Source organism: Carettochelys insculpta, chromosome 11 (assembly GCF_033958435.1).
Source record: "Carettochelys insculpta isolate YL-2023 chromosome 11, ASM3395843v1, whole genome shotgun sequence".
Taxonomy (NCBI): domain Eukaryota; kingdom Metazoa; phylum Chordata; order Testudines; family Carettochelyidae; genus Carettochelys; species Carettochelys insculpta.
Genome location: NC_134147.1, coordinates 12,426,783 through 12,446,369, shown reverse-complemented (window position 1 = coordinate 12,446,369; position 19,587 = coordinate 12,426,783). Strand labels below are relative to the sequence as shown.

At 48.0% G+C, this 19,587-nt stretch overlaps 1 protein-coding gene across 4 annotated transcripts in view; it reads left to right on the top strand.

The window, feature by feature from the left end:
* Nucleotides 1-19,587, top strand: part of LOC142018921 (haloacid dehalogenase-like hydrolase domain-containing 5) — a 63,397-nt gene that overhangs the window by 8,111 nt on the left and 35,699 nt on the right. For 3 of the 4 annotated variants that reach the window (XR_012646962.1, XM_075005168.1, XM_075005167.1), the window contains exons 2-4: nt 10,500-10,706; nt 11,584-11,696; nt 17,606-17,699. Coding sequence is in view for 3 of the 4 variants with exons in the window: in XM_075005168.1 (XP_074861269.1) it covers nt 10,500-10,706; nt 11,584-11,696; nt 17,606-17,699 (414 nt within the window). In the remaining variant the exon portion in view is untranslated. Of the gene's footprint in view, nt 1-7,174; nt 7,343-10,499; nt 10,707-11,583; nt 11,697-17,605; nt 17,700-19,587 lie in introns of those variants that run through there. The other variant, XM_075005169.1, reaches the window with a different exon arrangement.

Here is a 19,587-nt window from a genome sequence, read left to right as displayed (position 1 = left end):
TGGGCCAGGTAATTGCTGTCCCGGTTCAAACCACATGTTAATGTATCGAATTTGAATATAAAAAAGAGTTCCGCACTCTCTCTCTCTGTAGGTGATCCTTGAAGTTTGTTTTCAGTAAAACACAGACTTTCAGGTCATCAACAGAATGGCCCACACCATTAAAGTGCTGGCTGACAGGTTTGTGAGTTAGGAGCTTTCTGATGTCTGTTTTGTGTCCATTCATTCTTTGTCGAAGAGTGTTTACCGTTTACCCTATATACAAAGTATGTGGGCATTAATGACACATGATGGCATATATGATGCTAGTTGAGGAACATGAGAATGTGGCATAAACTGAGTTCTTTTAGGCTGAATGTCCTCTTAGCCGCAAACTCCATAGATGGTATTTACCAGCAGATACCAACCAGAGTACTAAAAACACCTATGTCCTTATTGATTTACAATGTTCAGTTTTGTAGCTACTAGTACAGTTGAACCTCATTAGTCTAGCACCCTTGATACATGACCAGTGCCAAATGAGAGAATTAGCCGGACCACAGGACGTTTAGAAGTGCATATCTCACAATTGCTGTCCAAGAACGCTCAGCTGCTGGCTGACCTGGATGACAGTGGAGTGGCAGTTTTGGACTTGAGACCAGCACACATTGGTGGGACCACATCGTTTTGGAGTCCTGGGATGACCAGCAGTGGCTGCAGAACTTCCACATGCACAAGTCCACTCTTATGGAACTTTGTGATGTGCTGGCCCCCACCCTGAAGCACAGCAACACAAAAATGAGGCTGGCTTTAACAGTTCAGAAGTGAGTGGCAATTGCTGTGTGGAAGTTTGCAATAACTGACAGTTAGTGGTCAGTGGCAAATCAATTCATGGTGGACAGATCTACAGTGGGAGCCATGGTGATGCAGGTGGCCCATGCAATCTGTTGTCATCTCCTGAGGAAGACCATGACCCTGGAAGATGTACAGGCCATAGTGGATGACTTTGGTGCCATAGGGTTTCCTAACTGTGGTGGAGCAATAGATCGCATGCACATCCCCATCGTAGCCCCGAACCGCCTGGCCTCTGAGTATATAAAGACAAAGGGGTACTTCTCTATCGTTTTGCAGGGGTTGGTAGATCACAAAGGTCATTTCACTGACATCAACTTTGGATGGTCTTGGAGGGTTCTCAATGTGCTTCTCTTCTGAAATTCTGGTCTGTACAGAAAGCTCCAGGATGGGACTTTTTCCCCAGACCAGAAAATCACAATTGGTGATGTGGAGATGCCTATTGTAATATTGGGTGACCCTGTTTACCTTCTGCTCCCTTGCCTTATGAAGCCCTACACAAGAGCCTTGGACCCCAACAAGGAAAACTTCAGTCAGAGACACTCAGCAAGTGCAGAATGGTGGGGGAATGTGCCTTTGGCCATTTAAAAGTGAGGTTCAGATGCTGTTTTGACCTGTTTGGACTTTTCTGAACTGATGTCCCCACTGTGATTACAGCGTGTGCTATTTTGCACAACATTGGTGAATCCAGGTGGGAGACCTTCCTGTCTGTCTAAAATTCTGAAGGTGAGGCCACAGCAGGGCTTACTTGCAGCTGCCTATACAACCATCCACCAATAACCATGCTGAGGCATCAGCAATAAGGGAAGCTTTAAAACATAGCTTCCTGAACGATCTGTAGCACACATGCTACCAATGTATTTCTCTCTTGTAATGCCAATGAATCAAACCGTGTCTTAATGAATGAATGCTTTTACTTGGTAGGAGGGGGTTAATTTACAGTAAGTAGAATGTATGTGGTGGCCATCTGTGCCTTCAGCCCTCCTCCAACCTACCCAGTTCTGTCAGCCACACATCCGCTGCAGACCTGGGTGCAGAGGTGGGCAACTGTGCCTTCAGCCCTTTCCCAACCCATCCAGTTTCATGAGCCATACATCTGCTGCAGGCCTGGGCATAATGGCGGGCAGCTGTGCCTTCAACCCTCCTGTAACATGACTGGGTCCCTGTGCCATGTGTCTGCTGCGGACCTGGGCATAGCGGTGGGCAGCTGTGCCTTCAGCCCTCCCCCAACACTCCCAGTTCCATCAGCTGTGCATCTACTGCAAACCTGCTTGTAGGGGCGGGCAGCTGTTCCTTCAGCCCTCCTCCAACCTGCCCAGCTTCCCTATGCCATGCATCCTCTGCGGACGTTGGCATATCATTGGGCAGCTGTGCCTTCAGCCCTCCCCCAATCCTCCTGGTTCCGTCACCCATGTGTCTGCTGCGACCTGGGAGTATCAGTGAGCAGCTGTGCCTTGAGCCCTCCCCCAGCCCACTTGGTTCCCCACAATGATTTGTGTTCCCTACCACTTATGCACTCCACAAAAATCACACCGAGCTCAAAGGAAGGAATTTATTTTGTGGGGAGGAGAGGTTTAAGTGGCAGAGAAAAGAAGTGTTGTCAAGGGTGCTTGAATAGCCTTTTGTCGTGGCCCTTGGGACTAGAGCAGCAGGCTATCTTTGTCCTCCCTCCCTGTGTTCAGGGGTGGCAATAACAATGGTTGGGCAACCTCTCTTCAGGGACTGCAGCCAGCTCCTTCAGTGCTGTGTTGGGAGTTCCTCTGCAGCTGCAACAGGGAGTACAGGACATCCATTTGCTCCGTAACTGTCATTATGAGCTTTGCCCTGGCCTCACTCTGCTTTGCCACTTGCTACTGTCGGAAATCAAGCATTCTCTCCTGCAACTCAGCTTGACTTTGATGCCACTGAGCTGTACAATGAAACCAGTGAGCAGTGTCCTTTGTCAGCTTACTGTGTTCTGCTTCGTTCTGCTCCATGTGCTGCAGGATGAGAGCCTGCTTTCACCTTTTAAATTTCTGGACCTCTCTCTCATTCTGGGCATTGCAGCTGGAAAGTGAAGGTCAAAATTAAAATATAATTCACATTATGTGCTTTCAAATTGAATGAATCGGACTCTGGGTCTACTATCAGGGAAAGTTTCTTTTGTGAAGGTCACTAAAGGCTTATTAAGAATGGGATTCTAAGTGTGCATTTCACAATATATCATTTACCATCACTTATCCAGCACATTTCTTTGTGGACATGGTAAGCTATAAGCAACTGTTTGCTTTTTGGGGCAAGTGGGGGCTGCCAAGCAGGAGAAGCCTGGGGCAGGGGAAAAATTTTTTTTCTCTGTTCCTGGGGCAGTCCTCCCCAATGAGCAAGGATCACAGTGCCTGGCAGCCACGTGAAGAGAGGGGATGGTGGGGAAGGGTTCGAATACAGCCACATGGATGGCTGTGTGGGGGGATCCCTTAAAGAAAAAAGAAATTCTGGATGGAAAGGACATGGAAGGGGAGATGCCTGAAGAACCCAGCAGCTGCATGGTTCAGGAACCCTGTAAACTATAAAGAAATGCTGGGTGGAAAGGGACATGGGAGGGGAGATGTCCCACAAAGCCTGCAAACCATGCTGGGGAGTGCGGAACAGAGCCCCCAACAGCTGCTGCAGGAAAATGTAAAAGGTCAGGAGGCATAGTTTAAAAAAAAAAAAAATCCGATGCAGGTTGCCAAAGAAGACATCACCCTCTTAAAACTAACAGATGTGGACAAAGAAGACCTGATCATGCTGTGTGACCACAAGTCTGGAAAATTTGCTAAAATGCAGTGTGGTGCCATGACACCAGATCGCTATCTGGTTGCCTGGCGTGGCAAGATGTGCTACTGTGGAAGTTGCAAGAAGTCAGGTCTGCCCAAAAATCTTGTGAAAAAATACAAGAGAGCCTAGATGAGGCCTTCGAGAAGATATCCAAAAAGGAGAAGCACTCCATCCCAAGAAACATTAACATGCTGTTCTGAGGGACACAGATCCACAGCAGACCTGCATCCATATCCAAACCTATACCTATACCCATCCACAACCCACTTTTAACATGCAGCATAAATATTCACCCAGACAGCCTGATGTAGGGCGTCGGGGACTGGTATGGAGGGGACCAGTTCCAGGTCTATGGTGAAGAGCTCTGGGCTGTCAGGAAGAACTTCCTCAGTCCCCTGCTCATTGTCCCCTTCCTCCTCTCCATTGGCCTCTTCCTCTGGGGCACCCTGCTCCTCTCAGCTCACTCACAACTACAGACCAGGGCCTCCACAATGTATTAGTTAAGACTGGGCTCTGGGCTGGTGTCACTCACCAGAAGCATGTGCAGCTGTTCATAATAGTGGCAGGTCTGTGGAACTGCCCCTGACCACTTGTTGGCTTTCTGCACTTTTTGTTAGGCCTGCTGGAGTTCTTTCACCTTCACCCAGCATTGCGTAGAGTCCTGGGAGTAACCTCTGGAGGTCACCTAGCAGGACACCTGATCATAGTTTGCCGCATTCCTCTTGGCCACCCAAAGTCTCTTCGCCACCAATTGGTCTAATCCGGAATCTCCTGGTGAGTCCATGCTGGGGCTCCTTACAAGCCTGAGAAATACTAGACAGACAACTACCCTGAGTGCTCATGATTGCAGATGGCTACTGATGCATTTGCTACTGTTGCAGCATTATGGCTACTGCTGTGGTGCCATGCAAACGGCAGAGGAATGTTTTTCATTATGGGTGCCCTTTATATTTGCAAGCCTGGGTGCTGCTGAATTCCAATTCAAATTCTAATTCAATCAAAAATTTGCAGGCTTTCTGTGATCTTCTTCCTGCTCACCTGGATGGAGAGCAGTGGAGAAAAAAGCAGAAAAAGCGTCTACATGCAGAACTCCCTGGAAGCTTCATAAAGCCAGTACCTCGTTGCACCTGTCCTACAGTGCCGAGCACAGTGTTCTGAAATAAGTGCAGCATGTCTGTGGTTTATCCTGGAAATTACCATCTGTTGCCTACATTGAACAATATTGTCCTGCACCCAGTTGGTGCAGGGGCTGTGAGAACAGGACCCCTGTCATGCTTTTTCACATGTGGAGAAAGTCATGCTTGATGTAAATGCATCACTATCTTGCCCTCATGTACAAAATGCAATGGCCCCTGAAATGATGGCCAAAGGCAGAGCTTGTGTGCCGCTGCTGGTGTGAAGTCAGCAGAGCTGCATGGTGCTGGCATAAGAGAGGAACACTGGATGAGATAATATCCTTTGCTGGATTAACTGCTGGTGGTACGAGAGACAAAAATCTCAAGCCATAAAGACTTCTTCTTTAGATTTGGGAAAGGTACTCCGAGCAACTGTGCAAAATGCAATAGATCAGATTGCTTTAGCTTGAATTTGATCCAGTGTCTCTTTCCCAGATACATCTTTAGAAAGGGTTGTGCAGATTTCCTCTGAGGATTAGGACTAACACGTCAGATATAGAGCAATCCCTTTGTGAAAAGTGTTTTTTTAAAGGTGATGTGGGGGTATTTGTCTTTTTCACTTTCCCAGTGATTTTGTTTCCCCATGCAGCTGTTGTCAGGGCGCTTAGAGCACTGCTACACCACACGTTGTAACAGGTATCTGTAGGACCCATGGATCTTGAAAGATGTGTTGTGAGGACTGTTGATTACAGTAGCAAAGGTGATGTATCTGTAGGTTTTGCACTTGGTTCTGCTCTGAGGGTTTTTCCCCCTCACAGATGAAGTAATTAATTTTAGAATAACAAGCAGTCTTGTAGCATGTTAGAAATTAACACATTTATTGGGTCACAAACTTCTTTGAATGATTTTAGTTTCTCTGGAAGCTTAAATTTATTATTCTGATAGACACTAAAAATGGTGGACCAAAGAGCAAGCAATTGAATGTGTGGTTTATTACAACAATATGTGACCCAACTAAAGCCAGGTCTGTAGTGTAGATTTACATTTGTGTAACTACTTTGTCCAGGGATGTAGAAAAAAGGTGACCTAATCCCCATTGTAGACAGTGCTACTGCTGGCAGGAGAGCTTCTCTCAGGAACAATGATCCTTACTGCTTGGAGCGGTGGAGATAGATTAACTATGCTGAAGGGAGAACTGCTGGAAAATGTTCTGGAAATGTGCTGGAAAACTATGCAATGGAGAACTGCTGGAAAGTGTAGAGCACTTCCCATTCCTTGGAAGTCATCTTTAAGCTAAAATCAACATTGATGCGGAAATCCAGCATCATCTGAGCTGTGCAAGCTCTACTTTCCCCTGCCTGAGACAAAGGGTCTTTGAGAATCAGGACATCTATCCCAAGACAAAGCTTTTTGCATACCATGCAGTGGTTGTTCCAATGCTATTGTACGCATGTGAAACCTGGACAACATACAAGCATCATTTGAAGGCACTTGAACAATATCATCAACACTGCCTCAGCAGAATCCTAAACATCTCTTGGGAGGATATGTCCATGAACCTAGTGTTCTGGAAGAGTTGAACATGAACAGCATTGAAACCATTTTCATTTATCAACAACTTTGTTGGACTGGTCACATGGTTCAGATGTCTGATTAGCACCTCCCAAAACAGATTCTGTTTTCCAAGTTGGATGAAGGACAGAGGGGCATTGGGGGCCAGAGGAAGTGGAAGTGATATAAGGACATGCTGAAGGCACACGTGAAAAAGTGCAGCATCGGTGTTGACACTTGGAAGAACCTTGCCAAAGACTGGCCCCAGTGGTAAATGATGATCCATGAGGGGGTGGCTCAGTTTGAGAGGCTACACTGAGGTGCAGATGAGGAGACCTGGAGAAGAAGAGTCAAAAGCTGCCTCCTGCCCTTCCACCAACTACTGACACCTGCCCTGTCTGTGAGAAGAGCTGCGGCACCAGAATTGGGCTGGTCAGCCTAAAGGGCTCACAAAGAGGACGGTGATATGAAGAGGTCCTACTTGTTACTGAGTAACGGCCAAGAACATGCTGATGGGAAATGCTCTGAAGAAACATTTTCAATTTAATCCCTGGCCGCCTCCCTTCTTTCAGGCCCGGCGCTGCAGAGGGGGGAAGCAGCCTCGCCTTCCTCTGCCGCCTCCCAGCTTGCAGGTGTCTGTGATGCTGCTAACTCCAGAGGCGGGCACAGCTCCTCTTCTCCCCAGGGGTCCGCCCGCCTTGTCTGACACCCTAGGGCTACAGCTCCGCCCGTGTGACACGGGGCGCCCATCCCGGGCACCCCCTCCCAGCACGCCGCACGCGACCCATGGGCAGAGCCCGGCGCTGCAGCCGCGCTGCGCTGGGGGTGGGGCCAGGGCTGCCCGTAGCGCCCCGAGGAGTAGGCGGGATAGGCGGGCCCCGCCTTCCCCCCGCGGCGGCTCTGTGGCCGCTTCCCCGCGCGCTCTCGGGGGCCATGCGGAGCTTGCTGCCGCCGCTGGCTGAGGGCGCGGCTGGCCGGGACCCCGCGGGCTCAGCAGCGCCTCTGCCGGCCTTGCTGCGCCGCCGCGCGGGGACAACGGTGGCGGCACCAAGGTAAACGGGGCAGAGGCTCGGGGCGCCCCAGTCGGGAGCGGGCGAGGGGCGGAGCGTTCCCGGACGGCTCCCGGACAGGCCGCCGCGTCTGCCGGGCCGACAGGGGGCCCGCTCGGCTCCCGCCTCTTGAGGCGCAGGGAGCGGCTGTCCGCTCGCGCCAGCTCCGCCCCTCCCCGGGCCGGGCTTTCCCGGCCTCGCAGCAGAGCCGGTGCGTCGCCGCCTGACGGGCGCGGGAGGAGGGTTTTTTCTCTCCCCCTCAGGCTGCCCGGCGGCGGCGGCGGCGGCCTGACCTGCCAGGGGGTGGGCGAGCAGCTGGGCGCTGCGGCTGTCGAGCGGGCGGTGTTTTACAGCTGGGCGCTGCGGTCCGGCGCTGCCGATCGAAGGGAGTTTAAGGTCGGGAGCTGAAATGCCGGGGTGGGGGCAGGCTGCTCGCCGGCGGGTTGCTGCTCGCCGCGGCTGTGGAGGCACCGCGCCGCTAAGCAGCCGCGGGGCAGTGCGGCCGACGCGCCTGCGCTTTCCAGCCACAGGAACGTGCTGATGGCGGTCCGTGGATCCGATGATGGCAAACGCAGGGGTGTGCTACGCCTCTGGACGTGTTCAGTTGCTTTGGTAGGGACAGTGAGAAGAGCGTTTTCTTCCGTGCGCCGCTCCGGCTCTGCTGCGCTTCACGAGCCTCCAGGAGTCAGAATTTCAGAGCGAAATAGTTCTGGAAAGTGTTCGAGGGTTCACTATAACAAGCGCTCTGTGAGAAGTGCGCTTCTGTCCACACGCAGACGTGTGCCGGTGCGTTATGTAAATGCTTGAGAGAATCTTATTTGCGGATTTCCCACTCTGGTCTTCAACTAGGACGCCGAACAATAATGTTATGCTACAGGGGATACTAATTGTATGTAAATGTGCTTATATGGTGGGACTCATCATTGGTCTGACACCATAACAGTGGGCTTGACTTTTCTTCCCTTTTCCCGTAATTGTTAGTCTGGTGGTAGGTAAGCGAATGTTCACAGATTTGTGTGTGTGTGTGTAAATTCATTATGGCTTAAATGTAATAATAAATGGCCATTAAGTATACAAAATCCTATACCTGAACTTGTTCTAGCATACCAAACAAAATTTCATGCTCAAATCTGAGGAAGCCTATATGCTGTCTGACCAGAGGCTTATATAAAAATGATACAAAATCACGGGTTATGTCTATACTAGGAAATTAAGTCAGATCTGTTAAGATCGACTTTATAGCATCTGATTTTGTAAGGTTGAGGGTGCATGTCCACACTTGAGCTCATCCAGGTCCCCCATGCACACCAGCCATTACACCAGCATGTTGTTGAGGCCTCCCACGACCTGCTCGGAACAAGAGCAAGCACACTTGTGGGCATGCACAGGGGTGCCTCTGCCCCCTTCCTCAGCCTCCCATCCCTCCTGCTGGGGCACCCCTCTGGTAGCGGGTGTGTTGGTCTCCCAGCCTAGGCCTACCTGCCCCCTGATCTGGGCCCTCACCGCCCCCCCTCAGCCCCCAAGGATCCTCTGTGCCCCCCCACCCCTCCCTCTGCCTAGCCAGGGCGCACCTGAGGCAGGGCTTATCTCTAGTATGACCGCCCTGATGGTGGATGTACCCACCCTGAACTTTTGCCCGATGGATGACTAGCTGTCCAGGGGGTACAATTTCCATATGGTGATGGCCATGCGCTTCTCCACAGAGAGGGCCAGCTACATCCAGGTGTCCTGCCTTTGGAGCATGGGGCGAGCCAGGTGCAGATCTCCAGAATGGTCTCCTCCTTCATCTGGAGATTCTGCAGCCAGCACTCATTGTCCCACTTCCCCATGAGGGCCCCGTCTCACCAGTTGGTGTTGGTTGCGTGGGTCCAGACATGCAGGACAGCCTGGAGGGTGGCCCGGTGGGGGTGTGTGTGGTGTCTAGACCCACGGGCCTGGGTCTCTGTTGCCACAGGAGGCCAAGGAGGGTAGCCAAGAGGACAGACAACATCTGGGTCAGGGCAACCCTGGTGGTCTGTGTCTGCTGGGGTCCATGCCTGCTGGTTGGGGCAGTCAGAACCAGGATCTGGGTCTGCGTTGCTGCGAGCAGCACAGCAGACCTTGGCAGCCTGTGCAGGGAGGGGCTGTTTAGGTGGGGCCTTTTAAAGTGCTGCATGTCTGGCGGCCCCAGAACAGCTCTCTGGCCGTGCAAACCCATCTGTGCCATTTCCTGCCCTGTTCTTCTGAAGAGCGTCTGTGCATGTGTAGGTATGATCTTCCAGAGAAAGGAGCAGCTCTTTTGGACTGCATTTTACATGTAGATGTGATCTGCCAGAAGACAATCCTCTAGAAGCTGTCTTCATCTTCCAGACAACTGTGCTTGTGTAGAAGCAGCCAAAATGTGTTTTGTTAACAGAAACTGTTGACAAAAAAGTCGTGTAGATGCCCCGGATCCCCTTTTGTCAACAGAGCAGATGAAACGATCAGTTGGCTTTTATGCGTAGACATGATCTGTTAACAAATGTTTTGTCGGAACATCTCTTCTGACAGTAACTTGTGTAGACAGATTGCTGTAATGTAAATGTAGCCGAAGTGTTGTGTAAAATGAACACTCTTCTGCACTTGCAGTCAAGGCCCACCCACTGTGATAACAGTATTTGTGTGTATTGTATTGAATTTATTGGAAATAGAAAGCATCAGTCTTCTCATTGAACATACGTGCAAAATACTGAAAAATATTCAGAGTAGGAAAAATATACAACATGTGCCCTTTTAGAGGGGTGCATCTCCCTCTGTCACCAAAAAACTTAACTGACTCTGGAATATGTACTTTATGTTTTCTTGTGCCAGTTTTGCTGCATTTGGGCCAAAGTTCTGAAATATTTTGAAACACATTCTTTGTCAGAATTTCTAGGGAGGTCATAATTATTTGGACAGTAAAAAGGGGCTTATGACAGAGAAAAATTGTACCCCTAGATTTAGCAGTTATGCTCCCAAAACCATAATAAATATTTCTATGTCTGGCTTTATCTGTGAGGTGTTTGGTGTATGAGATGACCTATTGACAGAACTCCAGCTGGTAAGAGTTTTTTTTCTTGGTTTGGATTCCAGCTGTACGTATTTAAGCTTTATTGAATGTGTGCAGTGATAGAAATAATTACCCATTTTTTTCTCCTTGCAGCCCATCACACCTACCTTCAGCATCCTGTTCGACATTGATGGGGTACTGGTACGAGGAAAGACTCCCATTCCTGCTGCAAAAAAAGCCTTTCAAAAGCTAGTTAATTCCCAGGGACAATTCTTAGTGCCTGTAGTATTTGTCACCAATGCAGGGAACTGTCTTCACCAGAAGAAAGCTGACCAGTTGTCTCATATTATGGGAGTGCCAGTGAGTAAAAAGTAAACCTTTTAAAGGTTTCAGAGTTTTTTAAAGACCTGTGAAATCTTTGCTTGGAAGGGACTTTAGTAGTGCAAAGTATTATTATTACTAACTACAGTTAATGGTGTTTCTTGATATCAAAGAGTGTGTTACTATTTTGGTAAGAGTTCCACTCAATTAACTCTATCTCCTGCTGGCATTAGTTCATGCAAACTTCTCTCCTGTGGTGACATAAACATCTAAGATGGTAGCTTGCTCCTCGTTCCTGCTTCTCTCTTGCACGTGAGACACTTCTGTGCTGGTATATGGCACAAGGAGGGCTGGGCCCCTGGGCACTGCTGGCCATGGCATTGAAGTGTTCGTTGTGGGTTAAGGACTGCATGTTTGAATCCTACTAAGATAAATGTTTAAGGTTTAGAACACATTTTTTCCCGCTTTGTAGTGATCCTCATTGAATTGGTGCCATGGGTAATATGTATAAAACAAAAGCTTAAAATATTAAGGTATTAATGATTTGAAGTATCATAATCCTTAGAGTTGACCATCTTCAAAGCCCTATTACAAACCTTCATTTATTGTCCCACACTTCTGTCAAGTAATTGATTATTATCTCAATTTTACAGATCACATAGTTGTTAGAGAAAAATTCTTTTGATCAAGAACAGGATGTTGAAACTAAGGCCGAGTCTATACTATGCACGCCCCCCCATTGATCTAAAATATGTAATTTCAGCTAATTGAATAGTGTAGTTGAAGGCAACATATTAAAACCTACTTTCTGTAGTAACTTTTGGCTAAGAAACTGAAATACAGTTTGCATCACTGTTGATTAAATATAGCAAAGATAAAGGTGATTTGAAAGCAATTTCTGTTTTATCCCAAACAGATTTCACAAGACCAGGTTGTGATGTCTCATAGTCCTTTACGGCTGTTCAAACCTTACCATGAAAAATGCGTTCTAGTGTCTGGACAAGGACCACTTCTTGATATTGCCAGATAGTATCCTTTTGAAAAAGAACTTTTCTGCTCTTAAGTATTTTCATTCAGCCAGTTCAGATTGTAGAATAGATAAAGGCCATCTGTCACTTGAGCAAAAGTACAGGGTGTATTTTAGAGAGAAAGAGAACCCTAACACTGTGTTCACATTCTACATTGAAAAGTGATGACATAGTGTTCCAGTATAATACCCTCCAATTTTTTACACTTTGATATTACATATGTTTTGGGCCAGAGTGATGAAATAGTCCTTAAACTTTAAATGAAAGTGACAAATCACAGCGTCAGGGTCTTTTTCTTTCCCTAGAAACCCATAGTTAATATCTAATATAAACTCAGGCTATGTCTAGACTGGAGAGTTTGACAGTAAATCAGCAGAATGGAGCGGTTTTGTTGACAGCCGTACCCTGCTTACCATGAGGAAGAACACCGCCATCAAGAGAGATCTGTCGACAAAGGGCAGCTGTGGATGTTCCGGGGGCAAGGGGCCTTCTGTCAACAGAAGAGGCCTTTGGGAAACCCCGTGGCAGGAAGCTGAGAGCATGGGAACAGCTGTGTGGCACACAGCTGTCCCCTACACCTCGCAGCTGCACCCAAAACAACAGGCACCCAGCAACCTCCACTGGGCCCTCAAGGGAACAGCTCTAGTGGTCCGAAGATCCTCCTCAGGCTCAAAGATGCGTACCCCATCATGATCCAGTGCAGAGATCCAGGCCCTGCTGGATCTCTGAGCCAAGGAGGAGACCCTGCAGGACCACAAAGCCAGGCACCACAATGTGGACATTTAAAGCCAGATAACCAAGGCCCTGGTCGAATGGGGCCACCCCTGCCACACCCTTGAGCAAGTCCAGGCCAGGGTAAAGGAACTATGGCAGGGATATGTGTGGGTATCTTGGGGGCAGAACCAGCCACCTGCCTGCTACCAGGAGTTACACCAGATCCTGGGGTGGGGGGGCACATCACCCCCCAACATGAGTCTGGATGCAGAGCTCAATGCCCCTGTCACTGAGCATGAGTCAGAGAAGGACAAGCCTCAAGAGGGACAGCAATAGAACCCTAATTCAAAGACCAGCAGCCTTGTCATCACCCTGGACCTGGTCCCTGGCAGCCAGGATGCCTCCCAGGCTGCCTTGAACCTTGGGGAAGATTCCTCAGGTGAGTGCCCTGTTCATCACAAACCCAAGGGCATGGGAGGTGGGCACAGACGGGGTGGTCTGCAAACATTGCTTGGCCAGCTTGGGCAAGACCCTGCACTGAACTCATAGGATGTGGAACCATGTGCAGTAGTAGTGTGTGCCACCTGGACCCAGCAGACAACCCCAGGGCACAGGCGGTATTCTGCTGCCAGGCTCATGGGAGCTCAAATGAGTGTCAGACCCTGGGGAGCCCTCGGAGCACCTGCTGTAGCTGGAAGCAGGCTAACCCCAAGGGTACCAGCATGAGCCTGGGCATCTTGAGAGGTGCTGCACCCCACACATGGGCATGCCTACCCAAGTGTGGCAGCATCCGCTTCTGCGGGCAGTGGTCTAAGTCACAGGTGTGTGATGGCTCCACAGAGGGCCAGGCTGTGCCCAGCTCCCCCACCACCCGTGAGGGGACCCCTCTGTGTCTGGACACCCGCCTTTGGGTGCTAGTCCATCAAGGGAGGGTTGTAGGTGGAGGGCGGCAACAGCTAGAATGGTCCTGTAGGCACATCAGAGTCCCTGTGAAGTAGGGCTTGCTGTGCAGACACACATCTTTGCTCCCAGGACACTCCCATTCCTTGGCCCAAGGAGTGTTGGTTGCGGCTCATGGTTGGGGGCATGGCTGCTCATGATTAGGGGCAGGGCTGTGTTGCATGAATGAGTCAGTCTCCCCCCTCCTTGTGTTCTCTACAGCTGGACCAGCACCAACTGAGGGCTGAGCCACGCCCACGATGATGCTACACCATCTCCAGAGACGGAGGAAGAGGTCAAACGTCCACAAGGACATATGGCAGTCCTTAAGGACATGATGCAGACCCTTGCCTACCACATCTGTGAGGATGTGGAGTGGAGGTCACAGACGTGAGATCAGTTAGCGTCCCTCTGCGCCATGGAGTGGCGGGACACATGCACTCAGTTGCCTGCTGCTGCTCTGGCAGCCCTACAACTACCTACCCTCCCACAAAGTGCCCTGGACCCCCACCTGCTCCCCTGGCTGATGATGCCATGCTCTCCCCCCACACCATTGCTCCCCATCCTCCCTGCCAACCCAGACCCTGTCCCAGCTCCTCCTCATCTGTACCTCCCCCATTCTCATACCTGAACATGCAGCAGCAGGGGATCCCGAGGCCAACACCACTTGGGGTCTCACTCTCCCTTGGGTTCACAGTCCCCCTCCCCACATGTTCTGATGCCCCCCATCTCCAAATTCATAGGCCTCCCACCACACCGCAGTCCCAGCCACCATCACCCCCCAGGATTTTGTAAATAGTTCACAATAAACCAGTTTCTCATGCACCACACAAGTGCGTGCCTTTATTATTCTGGGGTTGGTTTGGGGTGAAGGGGGGGGTTCATGGGGGGGCACAGGCTAGAGCTGTGGGCCTGAAGCCCCTGCTGTTGGGGGGGAAACCTGGGGAGGGTTATTGAGGTCTGTGGGAGAAGCTCTCCCTCAGGACCTCCCAGATCTGCTGCCTCTTGTAGCGAGCATCCACCACCCACCCTGGAAGGAAGGCCTCCCTCTACACCCCCTCAATGTGCAGGATTCAACAAGCTCCCCCAATCTGCCAAATGCTGCACTCCCCAATATTGAGGCAGGTCAGCAGGCACCTGAATTGTGCCTTGAGGTGGCTGAAGGCACACATGGCCTGCATCCAGGCAAGGTTCAGGCATTCATTGAATTTTTCCCTGCTGGGGTCCAGCTGTCCAGTATACAGCTTTATCGGGGGTAGACCATGTCCCCCAACTGGCGTTTGCATGTCCCCAACAGCCAGCTCACAGCAAGGGTCGAATGTTCCCAGCTCTAGCTTCCAGCGCAGGCTGGAGTTGTGGAACATGTGGGTGTCATTCACTCTGCCTGACCACCCAACGTAAATATCTGTGAACTGTCCACTGTAGTTGACCAGTGCCTGCCAGCACTGTGGAGTTGTAGTCCTTCCTGTTGATGAACTTGGCCACACAGTGTTCCTGTGTGCAGATCGGAATGTGGGTCCCATCAATGGCTCTGACACAGTTCAGTCACCCCAGGACAGTGAATCTGGCCATGACCTGGTCAAGTCTCTCAGACAGATGACCCTCCACAACAGGATCAAGTTGATGGCCCTCATGACCTGCAGAGGGAGGTGACCTTACACACATGACAGGGACTGAGGGAGGGACTGACAGAGACTGAGGGAGGGAGTACTTGGCCCCTTGGAAGATCCCTGTCCCCTTTCTGTCCACTCCCTGCTGAGCGCTCCGTGAGCCCCCCTGCGATGCTCTTCTCCAGCATCAGGGCTGTGTGAGGGTGGAATGGCACAATTAATGAGGGATGTAGCTTTCTCTCCACTCACTTCCACCCCTCACATCCCCTACCCCACTTCTCGAGGTTCCTCCTTTGGCTGAATGCTCCGCTTCCCCCATGTGCATTACCTCTGTGAGGAGGACTTCATCGCGCCAAATTGGTTGCCCACCAACCAATAGCTGTTAGTGGTGGTGAGCTTCCAGAGGAGATTGCAGTCTGCTTCTACATGGGGATCGCAGGCTGCAGCTGGGTGTCGCATCTCCAGAGGGTGAGATGAGCTAAGCATAGGGCTCCATGAAGGTGACATTCCACATGTGGAAGTTTTGGAGCCACTGCTGGTTATTCTACTGCTCCATGACCAGCCAGTCCACAAGTCTGAACTGGTGTAGTGCCTCCAGAGTTGCCTGTCCATCATGAGCGCAGTTGCAAGTGTGTAGCTCCTGCAGCCAACACAACAGTCCAGATGATGACCTCAGGGTCAAGCTTGCTGAGGATCAGGAAGGCAGCTGCCAGAAAATTCAACACAAGCCACAGTATGTCAGTGTGGGGCCATGGCACCCAGGGACCAGCTGTATCACCTGCAAATGCTGGGCGAGCACAGGGAACACTGTGGTGGCTTTGCTGTTCCTTGCAGGGGTAGGCATGCCCACAGGGAACAACTGCCTGGAGGGGTCCCTTAAAGGGACGTTTTCTGCACCCCCACTGTGGGCATGCCTACCCCTGCAAGGAACAGCAAAGCCTGCCCCCTCCCCCAGCATCCACTGTGCTCGCCTTGCATTTGCAAGTGACACAGCTGGTCCCTGGGTACCATAGCCCCACATAGACATGCTGTGGCTTGTGTTGAACTTTCTGGCAGCTGCCTTCCTGTTCCAAAGCAAGGTCAACCCTGAGATCATCATCAGGACTGTTGTCCTGGCTGCAGGAGAAACACACTTGCTTCTCTACGCACATGTTTCTCTGCAGGGCTCTGGCACCGGCACTCAAAAGGAACTGGTGATCTGCAATCCTGGCTGACATGGTTCTAGGCGGACGTTTTGCTAAGAGAGTGCCTCGGCTGTCTGGTCACTCTCTCAAGAGATTGGATCGCTCTTTCAATGCACTTTGGTGTCTGGATGTGCTCTGTTGACAGTTTTGTCTCAAGATATCTTCTGACAAAAGCTTCTGTTGACAAAACCCTTCAGTCTAGACATGATAATAAACACTAACACTATCTTGAGTGTTAACATATGTCCAGCTACAGTGTCTAATTAAAAATTAGTCATGTGCTAGCATGCATTTTACCTGTTATGTCAGGAAGAAGTATGGTAAAACATTAAAATGTTAGGCATTAGTCAATGTCAGGTGTTTCTACAAATGTTTGAGATGTGCCAGTTACTAATATTCTGTTAAAAAGCGATATTATGGAGGGACGCTCAGCATGGATGTTGGTGTTCTTTTTAGTATTTGATACAAATATTAGGAAATACAACATGTGCATGAGAGATTACTTTACTTGTCTGTATATGGCGGAAAGAATAGATATTAAAAATCCAACCATGTTAGTTATTATATGAAACTGCATAGATTTTCAAATTCGATCTACAGTATAACCCTCATTTATGATTAGTTTTTTCTTAAATAATGCTATTAACTGTAAAGTGTAACTTTAACATGTGACTGAGATGATAGTACTGAAAAAAACAAACTGATTTGGTTTTCAATTGTAAAACATTTTTATCTCATCTGTGCTGTCATGTATTATGAAGGGAAGTCCATTTAGTATTGAGTATTTAGAATTGAATGGGGTCTTTGTGATTGGATCAACTGCATTAACCAGAGATGAAGTTAATGGGATTTGTCTCCATTTAAGGGCAGTGCTACACAAACTAGAAGATCTCTTTTTGAACATAGGAGACATGGCTCTTTCCCCTTCTTTCTTCCTTTCCATTTCTCCATTGAGTGGCTTATTTTAAGTACTTATAGATGGTAATTTATCTATAGAAGGAGTCAATCTGTTATTACAAATGATACAATTCTAGAATGCTTATTTAGCTGGTGTTGCCTTGATTTTTGATTAACTTATATGCGTTTTTCTTTAAAGAAAGATTGGAAAAAGAGATGACAGGTGTAGTTGCTTAACTTACCTGTGTTGTCATTGGAGTATCAAACAACACAGGTTAACTGGTTTTGCCATTTACTGACCATCTGAAAAATCTCTCAGTTGATCTGTAGAACAAATCCCAGGTTTGTGTGTGAAATGATTTGGATGTTTAATTTATACAAGAACAGTCAAGTTCATGGATATGTGACTTGCTTTGCCAGCATTTTGAATTTTATACAATAGAATTTATTGTCCTTACAGACAAAATTTTAAGATCTTTTAAACTATGCAAAAAGGGTTGTTTTTTTTTTTTTTTTGTTTTTGTTTTTTTGTTTGTTTTTTGGATCCTTAACAGGTACTTTCCTAGTCTGGGTTTTTGTCAGCCTATTACCATTGATATACTGTGTGAGTCATACCCTTTGCTGGATATGGTTGACTGTGACAGACGGCCTAAAGTTTTGGTGAGTGGATGATTTATGTTGAAAACTTTCTGCATCTGTTCTTTGGTTGACAGTCCACATTTTGAGACCCGCTTTGTCAGATGCATGAATGCCACTCACGTATCTGACAAAGCTGGTCTTTGCCCACGAAAGATTATGCTCCAAAATATCTGTTAGTTTGTAAGGTGTCACAAGACTACTTGTTTTTGAAGATACAGACTAACTCGGCTACCTCTCTGGTACATTTTGAGATTTATTCTTAGTATAAAATCCTAAAAATTTTTTTTTAGTGTATTCCATTTTGTAATATGATTTTGACTTTGAGTTCTACCTATATACTTGTTTCTCTGCAACACTTTTAATAGCTATTCAGTATACTAGTCTAACAAATTAGCTTGGTCAATACTTTTTATTAACATTTGCATTGACTATCCAGTATAAAGTCTAGGGCATTTTTAATTGATTGACTTGAAAAAAAGTGTTGCATTACAATCTTTGCTTTAGCTAATATTGAAAAAATAGGCAAAACTCTGGATTTAATGTAGTTGCCTGACAAATCTGCTACTTTGGAACGCCTTCATGTTTTCTAAGAGAGATGGAGAGGTAGCTTTTTCCCCCTTCCCTGTAAAAGTATGACAATAGTGGTAACTTACTTCTATTATGCTGTGGTGTTGGTTTGATAGTACATTAATGTTTTTCAGATTATTGCATTCTTTCTGAAGGAATTGCTTGATTAGCTATCCTAATAGCTAAAATCTGTCAAAACAAATGCAGTAATATGCCAGCACCTAGATAACTGGCATATTCTGTTAACCAGTACTCGGTGCAGCTTTCCCCTGCTTCCTCCTTCCCTCTTTTCAGCCAGTGTTGATTGTGCTGCTGGGGTTGGTGGCAGCAAGGCAGTCAGTCCTTCCAGCCCTCAGGAGACGTGTCCCACCCGACAGCTCAGCCAAGTGGGGCTAGTGGCTCCTCTCGACTAATGGGCAAATTTGATTATCCGGCAATCCCTTTGCCAGGGATGCGGATAATCAAGCTTCTACTGTACGTAGTCATGCATAATAATATGGTGTATTTCTGCTGAATTTCTCTTTCAGTAAACTTCAGGCATTAGGATCCCAGGCTTGCCATATGAATTCTTTCTCCTTATGAAATGCTAGCTCCCTAGCTGTGATTGTATGCATAGCTGTGTCAGCGCAAGGATATAGCGTTAAGCCAGTGCTGTTGCCCAAAATTTCTGAATTTGTTGTGTAGGTTCTCTGACTATATCTACACTAGAAGCATCTGTCTACAGAAATCACTGTCGGAAGAGATGTTCCAACAAACTTCTGTCAACAGATCACGTCTACACATGAAAGCAGATCAATATTTTGAGCCACTCTGTTGACAAAAGGGCCCCTCAGAGTGGATACACAACTTTTTTGTCCACAGTTTCTGTATACAAAATGCGTTTTTTGGGTAGATGCTCTGTCAGTTTTGTCGACAAAACCCCAGTTTTGTTGGCAAAACTCTCTAGTGTAGACATAGCATCTTTGTAAATGTACCTCAGTATTATTGCCAGGGTACATCCTCTGAGATAGAGGCACATTTGTAGGTGACTTGTACTGTATTTTTATGTAAATGAAATGCTGCTTTGATCTGCAGTGTTCTCAATTCACTATCTTTCATAAGGACTCAGAAGAAATATTTAAAAATTGCTTCTTTCTCTTTGTAGTTTTTCAAACTGAAAATATCTTTACAGGGTTGTTCTTTAATTATTGGGATACAGCCTGAAATTCATGCAAAAAATCCTTCTTTCTTAAAATTTAAAGTTTCTTGGGTATTCCTTATGTAACAGTGTTTTGCCCTGTACATTTTATTGTTTGAAGTGTTTGTCCTTTGAAATTACATTTTTAAACTCAGTAGTCTTTCT